Source organism: Anabas testudineus, chromosome 17 (assembly GCF_900324465.2).
Source record: "Anabas testudineus chromosome 17, fAnaTes1.2, whole genome shotgun sequence".
NCBI lineage: Eukaryota > Metazoa > Chordata > Actinopteri > Anabantiformes > Anabantidae > Anabas > Anabas testudineus.
In genome coordinates, this window is record NC_046626.1 from 9,169,516 (window position 1) to 9,192,608 (window position 23,093).

At 43.3% G+C, this 23,093-nt stretch overlaps 1 protein-coding gene across 1 annotated transcript; it reads left to right on the forward strand.

Annotated features, from left to right (window-relative positions):
• Positions 1 to 1,362: 1,362 nt before the first annotated feature.
• On the forward strand, positions 1,363 to 22,353 carry LOC113172392 (ephrin type-A receptor 4-A-like). The gene is made up of 19 exons (XM_026375339.1): positions 1,363 to 1,519; positions 1,926 to 1,993; positions 4,100 to 4,297; positions 4,545 to 4,655; positions 5,057 to 5,411; positions 12,109 to 12,264; positions 12,923 to 13,474; positions 14,913 to 15,037; positions 15,161 to 15,320; positions 15,418 to 15,529; positions 16,297 to 16,355; positions 16,547 to 16,660; positions 16,747 to 16,932; positions 17,014 to 17,075; positions 17,231 to 17,440; positions 17,672 to 17,848; positions 20,064 to 20,251; positions 20,483 to 20,668; positions 21,311 to 22,353. The coding sequence occupies exons 1-19, from the start codon at positions 1,363 to 1,365 to the stop codon at positions 21,426 to 21,428; spliced, it is 3,294 nt and encodes a 1,097-aa protein (XP_026231124.1). The 3' UTR covers positions 21,429 to 22,353.
• The last annotated feature ends 740 nt before the right edge of the window (positions 22,354 to 23,093 follow it).

Below are 23,093 nucleotides of genomic sequence, written 5' to 3' on the forward strand. Positions count from 1 at the left end.
CCATTATGATGCCTTACAGGGGATCGAGATGGTTTCGACGTAGCAACTGCGAAGACACAAAGCAAGATGGAGACCGGCCCAAGATGGAGACTCACACAAACACATACATGCAAATGCAGGCGCATACACACTCACACATACGGCCCCTTATTCGATGCTTGAAACCAGTCACACATTTGCTATTTCAGGTCATTTTCAGTGAAAGGTTACGAGAAACCTTTCAAAGTGTTAAGCAGGGACGAAACAAAGTGGAATACGTCTCTATTTTTATTTTTGTGGTTAAAAAGTACATCAGATCGGGAAGAACCCCACTGAATCAATGAAAATGAAAGTGTTTTGCCTCTGCAAGCTGTGCCTCCATCGAGAGCGATTGTTCACCAGAGTCTTTGAGAGAGGGAGAGCGTAGGCGGATGGGTCATGAGCCTGCTCTTTGTTTGATCCACCGTGCTTCTACATGAGGCCGTCGTCCTGCCCCGTTGTGTTTATAACAGCCTTCTTATCACCAACAAGTCTGCTGCATTTTTTTTTTTTATTATATTATATTCATGAGGGCTTTAGGAACATAAATGATTAGAAGTTGCAGATGACAGATGGTGCAATGATTGAAGCTCCTTATCCTTTGTTTATTAGCCTTAAAATACCCAACAGCCTTCAAGGGACTATCCTTCATCATTCTCTGGGTTTCTCCTCCTTTCCCCCCCCCAACAATCATCAACAGGTGGCGCTGTAGTCACGCTCTTCGCTGTTGACGCTCCTCAGGACAAAGAGCCTTCCAGCAGCCTCAGTTGCCATGAAAGCAAACAAATTAAGGCAGTCCAGCCTTTTATTGTGAAATGTTCCTACTCGTGTGACAAGCTGTCTGATTTTAACAAACACTATGAGTGCTGCTGAATGTGCCTTTGTATCTAAAGCTCTGCCATATTTATTCTTAACTGTATTCTGCTTTATTATTCACCTTCAAGGTGCGGTCCTAGATGGCTGGGGCAGGTATGGGGGGGGGATGATGGAGCGTCTCCCTGGAAAGTCAAGAAGTGCCACAACTGTTTTAGCAACATAAAGTCAATACAGTCCATATGCAAGGAAGCTTGTTAATCATTTCCATTGTCCTTCTACTAATAACCTATATATTAGTCAGTCAAATAATCAACTTCTTTCAAAATCCTTCTTTCAAACTTGCTTCTATAGAGAGAAAACAAACACCCTGACACTAACAGGGACCACTGCACTGGATGTCATTTGGCTCATGTCATGTGAATTACCATTAAGGGAAGCATCTAAGTGGTAGAGACCGCCCCAGTATCCGCTGCTGCATCCAACTCGCTTTCACACTCGGGTTCATTCACACACACTTTTCCCACCGGGATGGGTCCTGTTCAGCCAGTGCGCAGAGCCAACGGAGAGCACGCACGCTTCACCACGGCACACATGGCTGCACATTTATGGCGAATATTTTCCACTTGCACCTGGATATTAACGCTAGTTTCGAGTTCGAGGACGAGGATTTATCCACCTAACGAGGGTGAGTATTGAGAGATTCGTCCAAGCTGTGTGGCACATTTTTATTTATTTTTTTTGTGGTTTCCGCTCCGGAACGACTCCGCTCCGTGCGCGTCCTAGGATGGAAAGGAGCAGGACGAATAGGCACGACAGGAGAACCAAAAAAGTTGGATTTGGGGAATATTTCACATTTGTTGTTATTTCTTGTGGAGTTAAGCCAAATGTGATCTTTCCCCAGGGCTGTCGCGCATATGAGGTTTCTCACACTGCGCAGCGCAGAGTTGCCTGCTTGTGTTTTTGAGATGTTTAAGCATAAACAAGGAGAAATGACAGAAATGATTAAGAGTAAGAGACTATATCAGATCAAGTGAGCTCGACTTCCTGCTATTTTCCCATTTGTATTTAATGTGTATGTGTGCGCTTTTCAGTGACCCTGCTGGACACCAGGACAGTGCCAGGAGAGCTGAAATGGGCAGCCAGTCCTTCAGAGGGAGGGGTGAGTGGGAGCTTTATTTATTTATTTATTTATTTATTTTTATATATTTTAAACAGATATACTCTTTACAACCTGCTCTCTCTTTGGAAAACACACTCTTTATCTCTCTATCACACACACACACACACACACTTGCACACACTTGGTCTGGAAACTGTAAATAATCATCCCACAGATTTTGAAATGTGCTGTTGTTCACCAAGCCTAAGTGCTAATATGAGAGTGCTGGCATTGTGTTTGGCACAAGAAAAGGCAGAAACCAGCTTGGTGGTGGGTGTCGTTTTTTTAGGGATTTTTACTACCGGGCAGTTGCCAGAGTGAATCCTGGAAATATCATTTCATATCATATCCTCTCATCTTTTTGTACTTTTTGCTGTTGGGACATTGTGATCTGCCGTTTATGTGTCCTCACTTCCGATCTCCGTCCCTCTCCCCTTCACTCAGTATCTCTCTCACCTCTTTGTTGGTTTAAGAGTTATTGGTAAACTTGACTCTTGTTCCTTCACTCTCCATGCTCTCGTTCTCTCACACACTAGCTTGATTGACGGGGTCCTGGTCTGCACGCACTGGGCTTTTGATTACAGGCACCCCCCCCCCCCCCCCCCCCCCACACACACACACACACCCTCTGCATCCCTTAGCTACACACACATGCACACAAAACACCATTTCTGTGTAGATGGGGCAAGAGCAAAGCTTTTCCCCCCTGACAGCTGTGATTTCTGTCTGCTGACAAAGACTCCAAAGGAGACTACACAAGGAGGCATCATACTTCATGACAGCTTTTCCACTGCTCTCTTCCTTAGACGTACCCCACAAAGACACATGTAAACATACAACAGCACACAAAGACGTGACTGTGTGCTCGGACTCATGCTCATACACTATACATACATGCTTTTCTATCCACATACTCTACATAAAGAGCCAGACTGATGCGGGATTCATTGAATCAATGCCAGTGTTTATATTTGAGACAAAACGGATAATGATAAATCGGCTAATGTTTAAATATTGAACTGAAAAAATCAGTACAACAATAAATAACAATAGAAATGACAAAAGAATGAGATTGATGAAAACCACAAATATAATTCTCAAATTACAGTAAATACAGATAAAATGTACTCGATACTCAGGCCTGCAAAACATTTGAAGATTTCTTTTCCTAACTTGTTTTCTTCTAACTTAAATCGTTAAATCAATTTATCTATGATAAGCCAATATCAGCCAATAAGATTGGCTCTGATTACACATCGACCCAGCTCAATAAGACTCACACAGACACCCCCCTGCAGCATCCACACATTCTGTCATTCACAGCTTTGCCTCTCTTTTTCTCTCTCTCGACACGGCACATTTAGTGTGTATACAGCTCTCGCTAGTAGAGAGAGACCAGATTATTATTCAGTGGCAATAAAAAGCCAATTTGGAGTTGGGAGGCTCAGCGGTCATTTGAAGGGTCACAGTACAAGGCAAATAGTTGACTCTATTGAGATGGATAGTGCATTGAAGGTTGAGCTGTTTTCACTTGTATGGAAATGTGCCTGTAAAAACCTTGGAGTTGCAACAAATCTGAACCAGTGTCCACTGCAGAATATTGATACAAGAATGAATGCTACTCTGTGAGGTTTCAAATGACAGCAGTGAATTAGAGGATGCTCCCCCCTGCATCTGAAATGTGTTTGAACTTGTATTTATGAGGACAAAAAGTTCCTAGAGTATGTAAGATAATTATCCACATGTTTTACACATGAGTATTTCTGTGTTATGGTGTGTGGCTACTAGGCCCTAACATTTTAGTGGGCTGTATCATGACAATGGTTTCAGATCATACTAGTAAAGTAGAAAACTTTAAAACATATTATCTGCAGCTGCCAGGAAGGACCCTACTTTGTTGGTGCATTTAAATAGTGTCAGCAATCTTACAAAACACTTCTATACCCACAATTACTTTTTCTCAGGTTATTTGTTTTCTTACTGTTGCTATGTACATATGAACTTATGGAAAGTACAAACTATTTCTGGTTAATTAGCCAAAACAGGCTCTAAAAATGACGAATAGAGTCAATGTATATTCTAAGTTGGATGTATGTTTATTCCCAGTGGGAAGAGGTGAGCATTATGGATGAGAAGAACATCCCCATCAGAACATACCAGGTGTGTAATGTCCTAGAACCCAATCAAAACAACTGGCTGAGGACGGACTGGATCCCTCGTTCCGGCGCTCAGCGGGTCTACGTAGAAGTCAAGTTTACTCTGAGAGACTGTAACAGCCTGCCAGGGGTCACAGGGACCTGCAAGGTACAGGAAATTATACTTATCGTTTGTCTTAAATAATGAATATAAATAATGGATTTGAGCACATTTGAGAGTCTCAACATAAGTTGATGACAGCAAGGATTTTCAATAAACGCTTAATGCTTTAACTTTCATATCAATTAGTGAATAGACAGAGAACTGCTGATGCAACTTTATTATATATTACAGCTGCTGGTTTTTTAAGCATAAACCCCTGGTTGATTCATTATCATGTCTCTTTTGTCTTTAGGAGACATTCAATCTGTATTACCACGAGTCAAATGAAGACAAAGACAGCTACATTAAAGAGAGCAGCTTCATTAAGGTGGACACTGTGGCAGCAGACGAGAGCTTCACCCAGGTAACACTAAACACCTGAGTCACGCTTTGAGTTCCTCTTCCATCCTCCACTCACATTTTCTCTAATCTTAAAAATAAACTCCCCTGGCACATAGCTGTAATTTTTAAATTTCTTTTACCAGCACCTACATCTCGGATGTCCATTTTGCCACCCCAGGAATGTTGGCAGGGAGCTTTTGCTGAGCCCTTTTTAAAATTACTTCTGATTTTAGCATTGCAAGCAGCTTATTTTACCTTTGTAATCAATAGATGTCAATCTGAATGAGAGCCAAATGCTGAAAATGTGAAGATCAGCCATGGTTCAATAGAAACTCCTACTTTAAGTTGAACAGGCAGATTGAATTAATAAGGGCTGTCACAGTTTACTGCACATTTCATTGACTCTTTTCTCTTTCTATCTAGGTGGACGTTGGAGACCGCATTATGAAACTGAACACGGAGGTGCGGGACGTGAAGGTCACAAACCGGAAGGGCTTCTACCTGGCCTTTCAGGATGTCGGTGCCTGTATCGCTTTGGTTTCCGTCAGGGTTTTCTACAAAACCTGCCCGCTCACCGTCCGCAACCTGGCAACCTTTCCTGACACCGTTACTGGGGCTGATACATCCTCGTTAGTGGAGGTCAGGGGGTCTTGTGTTAACCAATCCGAAGAGAAAGAGGAGCCTAAAATGTACTGTGGTGCTGATGGAGAGTGGTTGGTCCCTATTGGCGGATGTCTCTGCAACCCAGGATATGAAGAGAAGGGGGCAGCGTGTAAAGGTAAGTGATGCTGGGTGTAGCGTTGTTGTTTGTTTTCGTGATGCTCTGACTCATCTGCTTTGGACTCCTCAAATAGGCTATCCACTCCTTTTGTGTTGCCACTTCTAAATCCCATGCCTCTATGAGTAACAGTTATTAGAGCTTGACTTAACAAGCTACTTACTAATGATGGAAAATATTGACAGGGGTTTGGTTTGTGTGGTCATTAGCACCTGCTTGATTAATCTGTGAATTGCTTCAGTTACTTTAGAGGATTTTGTGAAGAACTGTGTTTTAAAGGGAATTTCACTTGTGTTTTGCTGGACAATTTAACTGTATTTAACACATTATTAACCAATTTCTTTGAAATAATGAACTGTGGGAGATAGCAGTAATCATTTTAAAATTTGCCTTAGAGTCTGTACTTCTGTATAAGTACTGTAACACCAAATAACAGACACTAGTCAGTCTTTATCATTGTTTTTTTACAACACCGCGCTCTTCAAATAAATCCATTAAGTACCACAGGAATAAAGTCTTTTTAGTACCAGTAAAAGCTCTCAGGTCTCAGTGTGAGGTGTGCTGACATAACAACAGCCATCTGGACAAAAATCATTTCTATCACTTACAAATCTGGGCTGAACTTTATAATAACAAATATGCAAGCTGTTCACACCTCTCACCAACATACAGTACATGTGGCGTGGATGACGTGTAATGTTTGGAAGTGAGTGTTGTGATAGTGAAGACTACGAAATGTGTGTGCTTGAGTGGGAAAGTGGGGTAAACGGAGGACGGCAGACTTGGTGGCGACACAACATGGCTTCACATCCCCCTATTCGCTCACAATCACGCAACAGACACGCAACATGTTTGCTCATACACACACACACACATACGAACACACATACGCAGATGGACAGAGACCAATAGAGAGGCAAGGGTGAGCGACTCGCTGATATGCTCCCTCAGCTTTATTTATGAAGCCTATCCCAGCAGGCTAATTGTATAACAAACAGACCCATAATTCAAAGAGAAAAGAAGTGACGCTGAGAGAGAGAGAGATGGAAATAAAGAGAGGGGCGCAGTTGGTGCCAGTTGGTGATAAAGAAAAAAAAACTTTTTTTCTTTGCAATAAGAAAAGCAGTAGCCAAAAATCACTATGTGACAAATGCTCACTAAAACCTTCACCCCACTTGCCCCATTTGTTCCTTCTGAAAAGCGGAGGAGGTGGTCCCTGAGGCCTGAAAGATGTTCCTCCTCAACTTGATTTAGGAGAGACCCTTGACTCTGCTGAACCTCCAGCAGATGCAAAGTGCCATCTATCTATCTGCAGCTCTCTTCTCTGCCTTTCCGCTCTCACTGGCTGTCAGGTTGTTGGCCGGGCTCAGCTGCCTCAGTGGAAATCCATCAATGTCTGGATGAATACTGAATGCTGCTCAGTGAAAAATCTGACCCTGCACTATTGGATAGATGCCTTACTGCTTCTCCCATTTAAGTTTGAAATTCGAGGTGGGAAAAGGCAGATAGATTTGAGAGGAGATTTAGGTGATCTGTCTCTCTTACCGTCACCAAGGTCAAACGTTTTCTAGACTCACAGACAGACATACAGACTGAGTGAACGTAGCTCGGATAGACAAACCTGCAAGTACATTTTTCATTCTGAAAACGACATGTAGCCTCATACCCACCTTTATGGACGACATACCCTGAAGGGATAGTTTTAGGACATTACACTCCTTCCCCTTCATTCACTTTTCATTTAGTTTATTCAGAGATGAATGAAAAGAGCCGAACCACATCACAACCAATAAATGGTGCCAACATATATTTTTCACACTATGCTTTTTGTGCAAATAAAAACTAACAAGGTGTAACATTTTGTATTAGTAAGTTTTAGAGGTGCTGGTAGGTGGATTTTGTTTCCTTTGGAGAGAGAGCCCTGCTTCAGGACTTATTTCAAGAATACTGTCAGTCTTATCATTTAACTCTCTATAGCAAATGCCTAAATGTGTCCAGATCTCACAATCACACTGTGTAAAAGTTAAAATCATCATCAGATTTTCAGTTTATTCCTGTGTATTCTGTAAAATTCTGTTATGAATGCCCACATGTTATATCTATGTCTCCTGGTTTTGATAAATACCCAATTGTTGCATCATTTTACTACTATCTAACAGCCCAGGGGCATAAAACACAGTTTATTCTTCAGGAAAACTCAAACCTTCATTTGAACCAAAATAAAAGCAGACTTAGCTAAAGTAATGAAATGTGAAAAGTTCGTATTCAGTGTTGACACGGAAGATGAGAAGGGGTGCTCTGGGGAGGAAGAAGGGATTAAATGTTGAATGGGACACAAGGGGGACTGAAAGAAGGCCACTGACAGCAGAAGGGATCAATGCAGAGTCGCCCCCTCCCCCGCTGGAGGTTCGTCATCGGGTGCAAAGGGGACGAGTAGGGAAACACAAGAGAGAGGGGACCCCCCCATTCTTCCTGAACCTTTGAGACCGAGGTCATGACTGAGCCTGATGAAGACGTCAAAAACTCTGACTGACAGCCGCTCACACACACACACACACACACACACAGACAGACAGGGAGCTAAGCTGCAGAGTGCAGGGTCATGACCGAGGTAGATGAAGACGTCAAAAGTTTGACAGCTGCGATCCGTCTGAGAGGATCGGAAACGAGAGCGAGGAGACGAGAGGCGAGCGGAGGAGAAACAACAGAGAGAATTTGAAATGTGAACGGCTGGAGAGGCGGAATAAAGGAGAAGCCTTCTGCTTTTTGTTTCACTGTCTCTTTGCTGGCCTCCTTTTTTTCTGTCGTCTGATTCTGCTCGCTGCCTGGGAGGGTTGAAATGTTTCCGTGCGTGTCTTTGCGTGTGTGTCCTGTGTTCCCTCCATCCAGAGAGATTTCACGGTTGTGCCTCTCTCTAACGCACCTGCGGGGTCTCGTCAACAGCAGAGCGGGTTTGAACGTGAGGGATGAAAAGAGGGGGAAGAGGGAAAGACGGGGCGCGCTGAAAGAGAGATGAGAGGGAGAAAGAGTGAGCGGATGATAGAAAGAGTGCATAATCGCTGCATTCAGTCCCTCTAATTATTGCATTGCATTTCTGGACTCTGGACGTGTTGGACTGCCGACTTAGTGTGTGTACACGAGTGTGTGCATGTGTGTACTGTATCTCTGATTTTCTGCCTAACAAAGCCCTCCCTCCCATAAACTGAGTTTGGAGGACTGCCCAGGAATGCCGAGAAAATAGTGTGGTAGGACAAACAGAGAGATAGGAGGAGAGAGGAGGTGTGTGTGCGTGTGTGTGTGTGTGTGTGTGTGTGTGTGTGTGTGTGTGTGTGTGTGTGTGTGTGTGTGTGTGTGGACGTATGGCAGGTGACAAAGCAGGCAAAGACAGTAGAAATGCACAAATGATTGTTTGAAGCAAGCCAAACCCAGGTGGGGGGAATGGTTCGCATTCCACTGTCACAAAGTGTGTGTGCTAGTGTGTCTGTGTGTGTGTGTGTGTGTGTGTGTCTGCTATTGTCTCCCTCTCCCAGGTTGTTCTCAGTGTAGGGGTGGTTTGCCAGCTCCACCAGCCCGTCTGTGGCTCTCTGGCATCGTAACAAGCACCGCTCGCCCTCCCTGTCGCTCTCTCTTTCTCTCATTATCCCTCCTTTATCTTTTTCAACTCTTCTCCCTGATCCACGGTCAGGGGTGGGGGTGCTGCTGCTGCTGCTGCTGCTGCTGCTGCTGGTGGCAGGGGGTGATCTGAGTGTGATGGGGAGGAGGGTTATTGTTGTAGAGCCCCTTTTCACATGCTAATTTTCACGCTGTTGGCTTTGGGCAGACACACACACACACACGAATCCACACGTTTCTCTTCAAACCAGCCGTTTTTTTGTGAGTATTTAAATTTGAGCAAACTTAACCACATTCCTGAGGTTTTAAATGCAAACGCCCTCCGAGATGTGAGACATGAGATGAATTTGGCAGCAAACTATCAGCTGTAGGATTAGGGAACGGGCAGGTAATCTTTTTTGATGAGGACGTACAGTTGGGGAAAGATGAGAGCCAAGTCTGAGAGTTTTAATTAACAGGGCACGACCTCTGTGATTAGTAGTGTCCCGCCTTCTTGTGCGACAGTCCATCAATCTGTCCATCCATCCGTCAATCTGTCCCTCCCTCCATCCATCCATCACAAAGACAGGTGTCAGACTGGAGCGGTCAGGGGTACTTCCTCCATGTACACCCCTCTGCTGGAAAGGAACAAGGGATGATGACAGATAACATGGGGTCAAGGAGAATACACACACACACACACACACACACACACACACACACACACACGGATGCATACAGTGTGCCGACGGGGTTCTTAGTTGGATTTGCAGTGAGCTGCATTTGCATTTGAGGTAGCAGAAGAATGCATATGCAAATGCCGACAGTGCTGATAGTAATCAAAGGGCACCTTCCCCTCCGTGTCTTTCCCTCCTCCTCCTCCTCACTCGGTCTTTTTCTCTTTACCTTTTTATCTCTCACTCCTTGTCAGTCTTTTTCACCAACTATGTCTCCCATCAACCTTCCCCAATCCTTTACACTTTCTGCCACTTTCTCTCACTTGTCTCAAACAGCCAAGCAGCTGTTTAGAGCATATTTATTGTCCTCCTCACAGGCGCAACCCCACACACACACACATACACATACACACAGACACAGACACACAAATATCTCCCCAAGCTTTCGTCTTATCTCATCAGCGTGTTTGTATCCAGATCCCTCCCATTTCACTGGTTGAATTCAGCCTATGCACAGCCCTCGGTAGCGTAGGGTTAATGTCGGGTTAATGACACCCTCATGAGCTCTTATTCCAGGTCAGCAGCACTCACCACCCTGTGGAAACCAGCACTTAAAAAAAGACACAAAGGGCTACAGACAGCGGAGAGAATAGAGACAGGAGAGCGTGCTGAAGGAAGTTTATGGCTTCAGATACTTGCTACTTTCTTTCTTTCTCTTCCTCCTTCATTCTGTCCTGTCTGTTGGAGACAAGGATAGAGGATTGGGCTGGACACAGACAAAGACATTGTGTTACCCCCTGGCAGGGTCTTGCTGGGCTCTGTAATCAACCTTAGCAGGTCACATACTTTTCAGACTTCCCAGTCCTTCCTATCCATGGTCTACTTACCTACTTTGATGATTGAAAACAAAGGAATGTGCACAACAGCAGGAAAATGATAAATCAGTATCTTATCGTGCTTTTGATGATATCAGCTGACTCAATAAAATGAGTCATTCACTAGATGAAAGCTACTCTTATCAGCTTTAAATGTGTTTATGCATTTACAGGTTTCGATTGCAGGCGTTTTTCAGCTGCATTTGAATTTGTATTGATGTAATATTTGCAATAAACATTACTAGCTGGCTCCAGAGCTTTCATGAGGTTGGAGAGGAGATATATGGAGATAAAGCAAGAACGAGGGAGTTAGCACGGACACAAAAGCAGATAAGTAGAGGTCGAGGAGGAAGTGAATGGAGAGCAAATGAGGGAGGTTGTGGAAAATGTGAAAGAGAGGACAAATGAGTGTGTGAAAGAGCAAATCCGTGGAGGCACACACAGATGGGGCAGGATGGTCGGCGAGAAGATTACAGAGGAGACTTCCTCCCTCTCATCTACTGATGAGAGTGTCATAAAGCATACTGACACACTTGAACACACACACACACACACACACACACACACACACATCATTCCCACATTCCTATCCACTCCCACTGGGATGTCTTCATCTCCCTTGGAAATGTGAAAAGGTTGGGAGAAAAAAAAGGAGGGAATCTGCAAGGATGGTGGGATTGAGGAAGGAGAATGAATAGGGTGTAATGATGAAAAAGAAGGTGTTGAAAAATGATTGCGGCAGAAACAAATGGAGGATTTCCTTCTGAAATTAAAGGGAGAAAAATGTCTCTAACCAGCCATGCTTTGCCATCTCCTCTGCTTCACCAGTGGATGTCAAGCAGTATAATTATGCACTCATTTATTGTATTGTTGCTCTGTCAATGCATGAACTCCTTAGTATACAGAGAGAAGATTTCTCTCCCTCCACTCCCCCTCCATATCTCTCTCTCTCTCTCTCTCTCTCTCACCCTCTCTCCTCCTCTGTTTCTCCTCTTTCATATATTTAAATGTCAATTATATTTGTGTGGGTTGCCAGCACCTTGGAGTTTTGATGTATTCAGTTCTTGTGTTTTTGCTGCGTGTGAGTGGGAGCTGATCAGTTAGTGTTCTTTTAGGTGTTTTCTTCTTTTTTTCTTTGCTCATCAAAATCGGAGATAAAAGTGCCCGACGTTTTTGTTATATCAATTTTATACTAGATATTTCTTTACAGTTACTTGTCTTTGGATCCAAATGCTGCCCGTGGAAAGAATTACTCACTGTGTTGATTAACTACTAGTCAGAACCAACAAATATAAAGACTATGAAGGCACAGGGGTCAGTGTTTAATCCACTTTCTGCAGCCCACATTCACCCATATATATTCTGTTGATTAAATGATCTATTATTGAGCTTTTTAGACATTTATTAAAGCTGCAAGCTACAACTTGTGAATGAAACTAGCAGTAGAATAAGACTTGAAATCAGTCCACTGTGCCCTGTTTTATTGTTATTGTTATTGGTTAATAAGCATGGTTATTAAAGTGATGTCTAAAATCGGTCTTTGTCTCTCTACAGCCTGTTCTGTTGGTTTCTACAAGGCCAAGTCTACAGATACAGGATGCTCGAAGTGTCCTCCACACAGCCACTCGCTCAGAGAGGGAGCGACTGTGTGTGACTGCCACTCTGGATTCTTCCGCGCCGACAGCGACCCCTTCTCCATGGCTTGTACCCGTAAGAGCACACACACACACACACACACACAAACACACACACACATACTAATAATACAATGCATAAGTAAAAACACAGACAATATGTGTGTGTGCATAGCTTCCAAATAAAAAACAAAAAGCTCCCTCATTGTTTCCCCAACTTCTCTATTTCTACCAAACACTGGGAGACACAGACTTGTCTGAATGCCACCTCTGTTTCATGATCCCATTACTTATGACTAAGCCACCATCTACATCCTGTTTGGGAGTGATAACTAAAGGCATTGAGAAGTGGATAAATGTTCTGTCTCTCTCTCCATCTCTCGCTTTAAATCTGTGTGTGACAGACTTGGAGACCTCAGTCTGTGTGTCATAAACTTAATTACGCCTATATACAGCCCATGGTTTTCTTGGCCTGGGAAAAATGAAAACACACTCACACACACAGTCACTGAGATACACACAAGAAAGAAATGCCACAGAAGAAAACATCCAAGCCATCAAAAACATCTCTGAACAATATGGTTTTCGGTCTGCTGCCAGATGTCTACATTTCAACCCCTACCAACAGCTCCAGTCCCTACCCCCTCACCCCACACCTATTTTCCATTAACTTCCTTTATATCGTTTGTAGTTGGTTATGTTCATGCTCATGTTTATCCCTGTCTTTTCCTCAGAGCCCCCCTCAGCCCCGCAACAGCTCATCTCAGTTGTGAACGAAACATCTGTGGTCTTGGAGTGGGCCCCCCCTCGCCGGCTGGGAGGACGAAGTGACACGAGCTACAGCCTGGAGTGTCTCATCTGCCAAACAGGGAGTCAAGCAGGCGGCCACAGTCAGACTGGTGGTAAAGTCCTCTCCAGGAATCATAGCGTCTCCCAGCTCGAGGGTCAGCACGTTGGCCTCGGGATGCAGTCGGACCAAGGGATTGTGGGAACTGAGGTGCAGTCGGGGAGAGGTGTATTCCAGAGCAGACCAGCACCTGGGGATTACCCAAGACCTGGCTCCAGCTCTGGCTCTACCTCCAGCTCTCAGCTGTGTCTGCCCTGTGGCTCCGATGTGCTCTTCGCCCCCGGCCAGACCGGTCTGAAGACCACCAGGGTGGTGGTGAGCGAGCTGAGGGCCCACACGCACTACACCTTCATCATCCACGCGCGTAATGGGGTCTCCCAGGCCAGCGGTGCAGGGGCAGCCCAGAGCGTGTCTGTCACTGTCACCACCAACCAAGCTGGTGAGAAGAGAGAAATGTTTGTGCGATAAACATGTTTATCAGATTGTTGACTGTTGTAGTAAAACAAAATCTGCTTATAGTTGTTGTCTGTAAGTGGGTCAGCACAATTCAGACTGTTAGTCAGTGCATGTGGGCCCACAGGGAGGGACGGCCCCATGAGTAATGTTTGGATCTGTGGAAGCAAGATAGGAAAAAGCTCTGCATGTAGCTGCACATGGTGAAGGTAATATTCACCCTAAATCGCTATTGAGCTGCAAAACAACAGCGATGCATTTTCTGCTTTTAGATTTAGTAACTTGTTTGGACTCGCGCTCGTGTTTGTACATATTTTTGCCACAGTGCCTTCCAACTGTTTTTTTTTTATGTCTCTTTCCTAAATGTAGTCCAAACAAATCTTGTTTCTCCTAAGAACTGAAAAGTTTATTATAGAGTTTTGAGCACTTTGATGAAGAAAAATTAACTGATCCAGCTTGAGAAGCAATTCTGCATTCGAATGGCTTTGCTATAACATTGCGTTGAATCTGAAATGCTTATATAACAACACAATGCACTGTTGATTAATCATTCAAGGGCACGTCCATCACAGAACAGAGAGAGAGAGAGCAGTTTCCTCACTAACAAAAGCATGAAATACAACTACAAGACACTTTTCTTGCCCTCTCAACTGGAATCTTGTTCTTACTATCACTGTCATAGTTGCCATAGTTATTACTCTGTCCTCCTACACCTAACAACAGTTGAATTAATTATAGGGGTGTTCTCAAGAGGGTGTCAGAAGGCATTCTTGGAAATGTAAATCGCTGACTTAAATACAAATAGACTGAGCTGGTTGAGAGGAATGTAGATATAATAAACACTACACACTTCTTAGTGTGGGATTTAGTCAACTCTTGACCACGGAAGTGTTTAAAAAATCACCCAGATTTTATGGTGTGTTTCATTTTAGTTGTGAAGGTGTCAGCAGCTGTGTGGCGCCCCTCACACATGCTCTCCATTAGTTTTCAGCGGGCGCTTTTCTTTTTCGCTGTTACATCTCAACTGTCATTGCTTTAAGTCTTTACGGTGGCATTTTAGAAACTGGCGCACCTGCTTAGTTCCAGGTGCCCCGGGGAAATAACTTAGCTGTGTGTGCACAGCATGAGAGCGTGTCTGGGATGTGTCAGGTCCAACCTGCACCGCCATATGGCTGGATATCATATGAACACCGTAATAATGGAGTGATGAGAGAGAGAGAGGAAAATGAGGCATGTCTCTGTAGAATAGGAAGGAATGAGATTTAGGTCAGTTTTCAGGTGCACGTGTGTCAGTGGGATTGTTGACAAACAGCTGCCAAACACATTATTATTAAGCCATTAAGGATCATAGAATAAACAGAGTCATCCCACAAAGTTATTCTACTGTAACTGATCATCTCTCCTCATCTCTCCCTCCCTCTCAGCCCCGTCCCCGGTGTCAGCCATCCAAGCCAGCGATGTCACGCGCCATAGTTTGTTGTTGTCGTGGCAACAACCGGATCGACCCAACGGGGTCATCCTGGAATACGAGGTCAAGTTCTATGAAAAGGTGAGTTGCCGGTTAAAGCCGCTCCGGCAGCTGTGTTGAATGTCAGTGTTTGTGTTTCTCCGATGCTGAAGCTCAACCTTTGACGAGCGACCCGTGTGTTTTTTTTTTGTCCCACATAATCAGGATCAGAGAGAGAGATCCTACCGCATAATGAGGACTTTCTCTCGCAGCGTCGATGTCACAGGTCTCAACCCCCTCACTGTGTACGTGTTTCATGTGCGTGCACGCACGGCTGCTGGGTACGGAGAGTTCAGCGCTCCATTTGAATTCTCCACCAATTCAGGTATAATGACAATAATGGCAGTAGTTTTAGAGGCTACATTAAAAGTTGTATGTTACAATCAGTCGTAACTGGATACTGCTGCGTCCGTCCCTTGTAGATCCTTTCCCTCTGATTGGAGAAGGTGTTAATTCAGCTTTCCTGCTGCTGTCTATCAGTGGGGTTGGAATTTTGCTGCTGATATCTGCCGCTGTCTTCATCATCAGCCGCAGGTATACAAAACATATACATACACGATGAACATGCACACCTATAGGCTTGTTAGTTTGGCTAGAAGTTTCCTATCAACACATCACTGACTTCAACATGTGGGCTGCCTCTATCTGAACTACTAGTTTTGACCAAACTGCCCCAATGCACACAGTGAACACACAGAGCTGCTGGTATTGTGGGACTAAATAACATATGTGTGTTACCTGGAGCCTTTAAAGGGGATTAGAGTGGAGACAATGATAATCCCTTTGTCCCTGACTTGTCATTACTGTCTCTTCAGCAGTGCGTCAGCTTCCGCCGACGTGCACGCTCGCACACAATCATAAATGAATGGCCACAAATGAACACATTCGCGCACACACACCTGCAAAACCACAAAGGTGTTTGTGACAGTTTCTTTGTTTAATGGAAAACGCCTTTTATCTCGCGCTACCTGAGGCGTCGCCCCTCCTCCCTCACTCCCTCAAATGCTTTCATCTGCTCGCTCTGTGTCTTCCCCGCAGCCTCGTTGCTCTCTGTTCTCATTGTCATCGCTTTCTTTTTCAGAAAATCCTAAAAAATCTCATTGAACGGCACAGCACAGTGCTGGAACAAACAAATTAAAAACAATGTGACATGTATGGCCTTTTGTCAGCTCACTTAACTATAAAAAATCAGAAATATATGTAGTTATACAAACCCTCTGACACACTTGTCTTCTTTTCACTTGATTATCTTCCACGGCTGTGTGTGTGTGAAACGTCCATCATTTCTTATGTCTCATCAGGAGAAGCAAGTACAGTAAAACAAAGCAGGACTCTGAAGAGGAGAAACATGTTAATCCAGGTAGATGGCACGCACACATACAATAAGAAGACAAAGAGACAGATGGATGCTCTTTTTTTTCTCTGATCCACCTGCACACATCTTATAGACATACTGCCAAAGACATTTACATAACATATTTCTCATCCTCCTCTGCGTCCCACCTTCTCCTCCCTCACTTTCTCTTCTCTTCCTCCTCTCCTCTGTGGCAGGAGTCAAAATCTATGTGGACCCGTTCACCTACGAGGACCCTGACCAGGCCATCCACGAGTTTGCCAAGGAGATTGATGTTAGCAGTATTCACATTGAGAGAGTTATTGGCATGGGTAAGCTTGGCATTAGCGATTAGACACACACACACAAACCCACACACACATGCTTACTTGGCACTGACTGTTTGCTTTGTGTGTAGGAGAGTTCGGGGAGGTGTGCAGTGGTCGGCTCCGCGTGCAGGGAAAGAGGGAGATCTACGTGGCCATCAAGAGTCTGAAGGCAGGATACTCTGACAAACAGAGGAGGGACTTCCTGTCTGAAGCCTCTATCATGGGACAGTTTGACCATCCCAACATCATCAGGCTGGAGGGTGTCGTCACAAGATGTGAGTACTAATGATATTTGGGTTATAACTTAATGTGCAGGGTATGATTCAGCCTAATGTTTATACATTTTACCTGTTTAGGCAAGCCACTGATGATCATCACAGAATACATGGAGAATGGATCCCTGGATGCTTTTCTTCGTGTATGTGTCTTATTCTGTTTTGAAACAAACATAAACCCAGTACTGAGTAGTATACTGAAGACGTATCATAGCAGATCAAAGGCCCACCCATCACTGTGCAGACAGTCGTGTATGTCCATGCTGACTATTCTGTCTCCATAATCTCAACGTTTCAGAAACATGACGGCCAGTTCACAGTAATCCAGCTGGTCGGCATGCTGCGTGGCATCGCCTCAGGTATGAAGTACCTGTCAGACATGAGCTACGTTCACAGAGACCTGGCAGCTCGAAACATCCTGGTCAACAGCAACCTGGTGTGTAAGGTGTCTGACTTTGGCCTGAGTCGAGTTCTGGAGGACGACCCAGAGGCTGCCTACACTACAAGGGTACGACACATACAGAAGTACAGTTTAGGTATCACTTGGATTAAATATTTACAGGCTGTTTATCACAATTTTTGTTTCTTTGACTTATAGACAAACATGTATTGGACACACTGGCATAGACACCAACTCAAACACATAAATAAATGGTGGAATTATTTTCAAGTGGATAAATTAATCAGCGAGTCAATACATAGAATCATTAATTCACTGGACTTACATGGTTTGTTTTAGGAGGCCACTGGGACTTATCTTTCCCCTGGAGGAAAGATCCCCATCAGGTGGACGGCTCCAGAGGCCATATCCTACAGGAAGTTTACCACGGCTAGTGATGTGTGGAGTTACGGCATCGTCATGTGGGAGGTGGTTTCTTACGGAGAGAGACCCTACTGGGATATGAACAACCAGGATGTGAGTCATTTTCATGTTGTATAACCTATGGGAAGCCTCACAGACCAAAGTTAAAAAGAAAACAAATGTTCAAAACTCAGAGAATTGAAATGAGTCAGATTCAGATGATGGATTACTTTTTTACTATCGCCACTTTCATTGCTCACTTCTGGAGCAGAAGCCACAGTAACAAGTTAACAGTTGTTCAAGGAATCCTTTAGGGCATGGTTTGATGATTTAAACCAAGTTTAAACCCCCAGTTAAACCATATTATCGAAAGCAGTCATTTGGAGGTGTGCTCACAGGTATGGTAGGTACAGTGGGTTAAAGCTGACATGGGAGGTAGCACTTTAAGCTGTGATGAATGTTTACAGTTTAAGTAATAATATGAGGATTCACTTTCATATTCATTTCCAAAGAAGTAGTTTACATAATGTGGCTGTCTGGCTGATGGCTCATGCGGTCACCCCCATCCACTTGGTTGCGAAGCTATTTATTACTAATCCATGCAATGAAGTACTAAAAGGAAAGATGGACAAAAATAATAAAACAAGAATTATATTTTAAAATATAATAATTTTCCCATCAAGTGTCTTGTCTACACAACTGTTAATAGCACAGTCTCTGAACACTTTGACAACCACCAGCATTAACATCAATTACAGTTTTCCTTAAACATAATTTGTGTGCTGTGACTTTCTGTCTAAGTCAAATTATACTTTTACGTGTATAGAAGTCTGTGTGCAGTCCACAAATTGGACTTAAATTAACCCCACTTAAAGAGATACTAAATAAAACAGGCAGCACTTCTCTTCTCTATTTTAAGAGAGACGCTCTGGAGGAAACTATCTGTGTGACATACCGAGTTTTATGTCTTTGACCTCTGCATCATTTAAAAATTGCAATTTTTGCCTTTAAATCATGCACAGAAAGGCCAAAAGTCATTTTAGTTAGAATAAATATTTAAACTTAGTATATATTAGTATTTATCGCTGCTTCGTGGCATCCTTCAGCCCGACACACACACACTGTACAAACTGACGGGTGATTTAGTTCTTTAGAGTTTCTGAGATCTGAGACGAAATTTCTGTTTCAGAGCAAATTTGCAATCACTTTGCTATCAAAGCTTGTTAAGTTTGAGTAGGTCAAAGAGCCAGTGCGGCATATGGAAATTTTCAAACATGATTGATTTCATCTGCAGCACTTGAGGAGTCTCAGTAAACTTTCCTGATGAGACATTCCCTAGATCCATCTTATATAATTATTTTTTTTCTCAGAGAAAATTAGTACACACTGAGCCGCTCTTTGTCTTTTATCTTATTTGTTTTAGTGAAACACTGAGGTGTAGATTTATCTCACCAGCTAAAAACAAGCATCTTCAAAACTGTTTCCTTACTCAGTTCCTCAGCTGTGATCCAATTCCAGGCTACATACTACTGCTTCAATATTAGACACGTTTTCCCTATCTGCGCTATTTGTGAATGTTCTGTTGATGTGCGGACGTAGTCCCATGATGCAATGCACATGGGAAGTAAATGAGATCCCCACAGCTGCTAAATATTAAAATAAATTGCAAATGGGTGTGAGACAGCTTTGGAAAGATCTTTGAAATAACAATAAAGTGAAAAATCTTGGGGAAAAGATTTTGCCTTCTTTTAATTAGCAGTGGTACAATTAAAGTGGCAGTCCAAATGAAGTTTTATGGCAAATTACTTGATACAGCAACTGTAAATAAAAGTATATTTTGACATTAAGTATGTGACAAGCTGCCATACCACAAAAGGAAATTGCTGGCAGTGTGGATATAGGGACGTCTATATCATACTAAAATGTATGAATGGCCGTGAAATGTTGTGTTCAGGTTTTCAGCAGAATTCATCCCCAGAGGACGACTTTCCCTGCAGAGCAGATCAACATTTGTTTAGTGCTTCGTGTTAATTAGCTACTGTTAGCATGCTGACAGTCTAAACTGTGATGGTAATTAAGATGGTATGTGGCAAACAAACCTGCTTAACATCAGAACGTTATCATTGTGATCGCGAGCGTGATAAAATAGCAAAATACATATAGGCTCATAGAGCCACTGGCATGACTGTGCAGTACTTTTGAATTGAATAGAGGACTTTTGTTTGATGTAGAGAAACATTTTTCCAGATCTGGCTCAGATTTGTGTAACTATTAACTTTGCTTTCATCCAGATAAATATATAAAAACTTTGTTTCTGTCAATCCTGCAGGTGATAAAAGCGATCGAAGAGGGCTACCGCCTGCCAGCACCCATGGACTGTCCTGTTGTGTTGCACCAGCTTATGTTGGACTGTTGGGAGCGGGAGCGAGCAGAGAGACCCACCTTCAGCCAGATACTCAACATGCTAGATAAACTCATCCGCAACCCGGGAACTCTGCGTCGGACAGGAGGGGACAGGTACACGCTCAGCATCTAGAAAGAAGTAAAATAGAAATACTGGGGACAAACATATCCATATCCACACAGAGCCAGTATATATGTACATATATACAATACAGTATCATAGAATACTCACACCCACACCCACTTGCTTTCTATTATAATGGTAGGTTAACATACCCAAACCTCAATTATTTTCACACTTACTTACTATTTACGTACGCTTTCCTTTCTTCTTTGCGGTTACAGGCCCACACCCACAATGTTGGATCCTGGGGTGGGTTCAGAGGTGTGTGTGTCAGTCGTACCGGAGGTGTGTGTTCCCGAGTGGTCGGTGTGTGTGTGGCTGCAGTCCATTGGGTTAGAGAGGTACAGAGACACCTTGGCAGCAGCAGGTTACACCAGCCTCGAAAACCTCCTGGCTCTCACACACCAGTAAGTGTTCCTTCATGTGCCGTGCGCTGAAGTTAAAGTCACTTTGACATGTACTCGTCACATTTCTTAGCACAAAAACTATTTCCTGTGTCACAGAACTCCGCTGTCATTCAAAGATATCAAAAACATCTTGAAGAGTGGTATCAGTGCATGGGTGACATGTTCCTTTATTGCACTGAATATGCTCCCTGACGTTCCACGTAAAACAACCTCGCAAATGTCTTTACATGTCAGTGGGTATGCTTAAGGAAGTGGTTCTCTTTGTTGCTTTATTCTTTTATGTGTTTTTTTATAGTTCTGAATGACAATGTAGGTCTGCAGCACAAAGGCATAAACTGCAGTACATCCGCTTTGGTTACGCGGATAGCCTGATATTATAGTTAAGGATGAACTGGTAGACAGGGTTGGCCATTAATTGGCAGGTTGCTGGTTAAACATCGGTTCAGATATGTCCCTGATGTATGTGTATAGGAGAACAAAAGTGCTTTGGACAAAGTGCCTGCCAAGTGGTTGTAATGTTGGTTCTGGTTGATGACACTGTTGATGATGGAAAAAAAAACCCCCACCTCAATCTAATCCTTCAAATACTGCATGTTGTGGCTTTGCCTGTCTCAACATATATCTTTGTCTCTGCTCCCACAGGGAGATGGACAGACTCGGAATAATCACACCGTCACACCAGGACATACTAATTGCCAGTGTGCAGCAAGAAATGTTGTCTCAAATGCAGCACATGCAACACACAATGGTTCCAGTCTGAACCGGAGAACCGATACAAACCTGTTTGGAGACGAATTTCATTTACCTCATCCATGCACTTTAGAGGGACTTTTCACCAGTGGAAATTAAAAGGAGTGGAATGAAGTAAAAATACGAAGTGAGAAGAGGAGGAAGAAGAAGAGAGCGAGAGAAAAGCAGCACTTTTTGGTGAACTTCCGTCCTGTGGAGCTGAAAAACATGATCTGGATGTGGCCACAGATATCACTGAGCTCCCGGGAGCGTAGACTGAGGCCTCATCCTCTTATCCAGTTCTATTTTTCTTTGTTTTATTATCTGTTTTGTGAAGGCTGACATGTAAAGCTGTGCATAAGCAGAATGGCTTCCAACTTTTTTTAAACAATTTTTATTTAGCTGCTTTGGGCTTGACTTGAATAAAATGTCTTTTGTTTTTGCTCATACAGTATGTCTGCATGTGTGCACTGTATGTGTTGGTGCGAGTGTGTGTGTGTGTGTGTGTGTGTGTGTGTGTGTGTGTGTGTGTAGCGCGAATGCACATAACATGGAATCTCCCAGTTCAAGACGTCAGCTATCTTTGAATATTCTGAATATGCAAAGTTACTCAAAACAGTGTGGGAGGAGCCGGACAGAATGTATCATTACAAGCTCTTATTAGTTTCATACTTGAAGATCATACTGTACTAACAAAGTGTATGATTTGCTTGTGTTTTTTTATTGATCTTTTGTTTTTTATTTTACTTGTATCAATTATTTTTCCGTTAAATTAGACGATTAGATTAGAACGATGTCCATCTGTGTCCGTGTATATGTCTCTTCTTTGATGCTAAGAATTAGCTACATGAAGCTTTTTGTTTATTTATGGTCTTTTTTTATCTAGTTTGTACATTGTAAAATAGAAACACTGAGGACATATTGTAATGATCGCCATATTGCATTGAAATAAATGCCAGAACCCACCTGCTTACATAGGGTTTAATCTTGTTTGAGCAGAACATTCGCATTGTAATGTATTTAATGTACACTATATATTGTAATTAGGCAGAATATCAAGTAAAGCCTCAAGCGCTTTATGTTTATCATCTCTGAGTTTGGCAGAAGAAAGTGTCTTCTGTGAAAGTTGAGACTTAGTCAGAGGTGCCTGCAACAAGGAAAACAGCTCCAGAAGAACAGCAAGCTGAAGTGCTGCTAGTGGAATCACACACACAGTGTCGGTTTTGTCTGTGTCTGAGTGTGTGAGAGAGAGGACGGACACGCACGGAGAGATAAGAAAGGGTAGGAGAGAAAAGCTGAGAGGAGAAAAAGAGCTTGGATTAAAAGGAGAGAAAATTAAGAGTGGGCTGTCACCATCAGTGTCTGTGTGGCATCATGTTTTTGTCGGCTAAATTGGGCTGAGTTTGCTGCGCAAACTCGTCGAATCAGCAAACATCTGTCTCCCACTACACTGCCACACAGACACACACACACACACATATATATATATTCATACACATACACAGTCATACACACACCAGGGAGTTGATTGGAGGAACCCTTTGATACATAAAGGAAGAGAAGATATGATCTGGATTCTGGCAAAAATGTCAATGTTTTTCCAGCCTAATGAGTTCCCTGCACACACACACACACACACACACACACACACACACACACACACACACACATACCAAACATTGCCTCACTCCCAATA

Bases quoted from the DNA above. Each gene is read 5' to 3' on its own strand.
- LOC113172392 (XM_026375339.1), top strand. From the start codon at position 1,363: ATGGGTCCTGTTCAGCCAGTGCGCAGAGCCAACGGAGAGCACGCACGC. The intron at 16,356-16,546 runs GTAGATGGCACG...CCTCTGTGGCAG, and splicing joins GGAGAAACATGTTAATCCAG to GAGTCAAAATCTATGTGGAC. The intron at 16,661-16,746 runs GTAAGCTTGGCA...CTTTGTGTGTAG, and splicing joins TGAGAGAGTTATTGGCATGG to GAGAGTTCGGGGAGGTGTGC.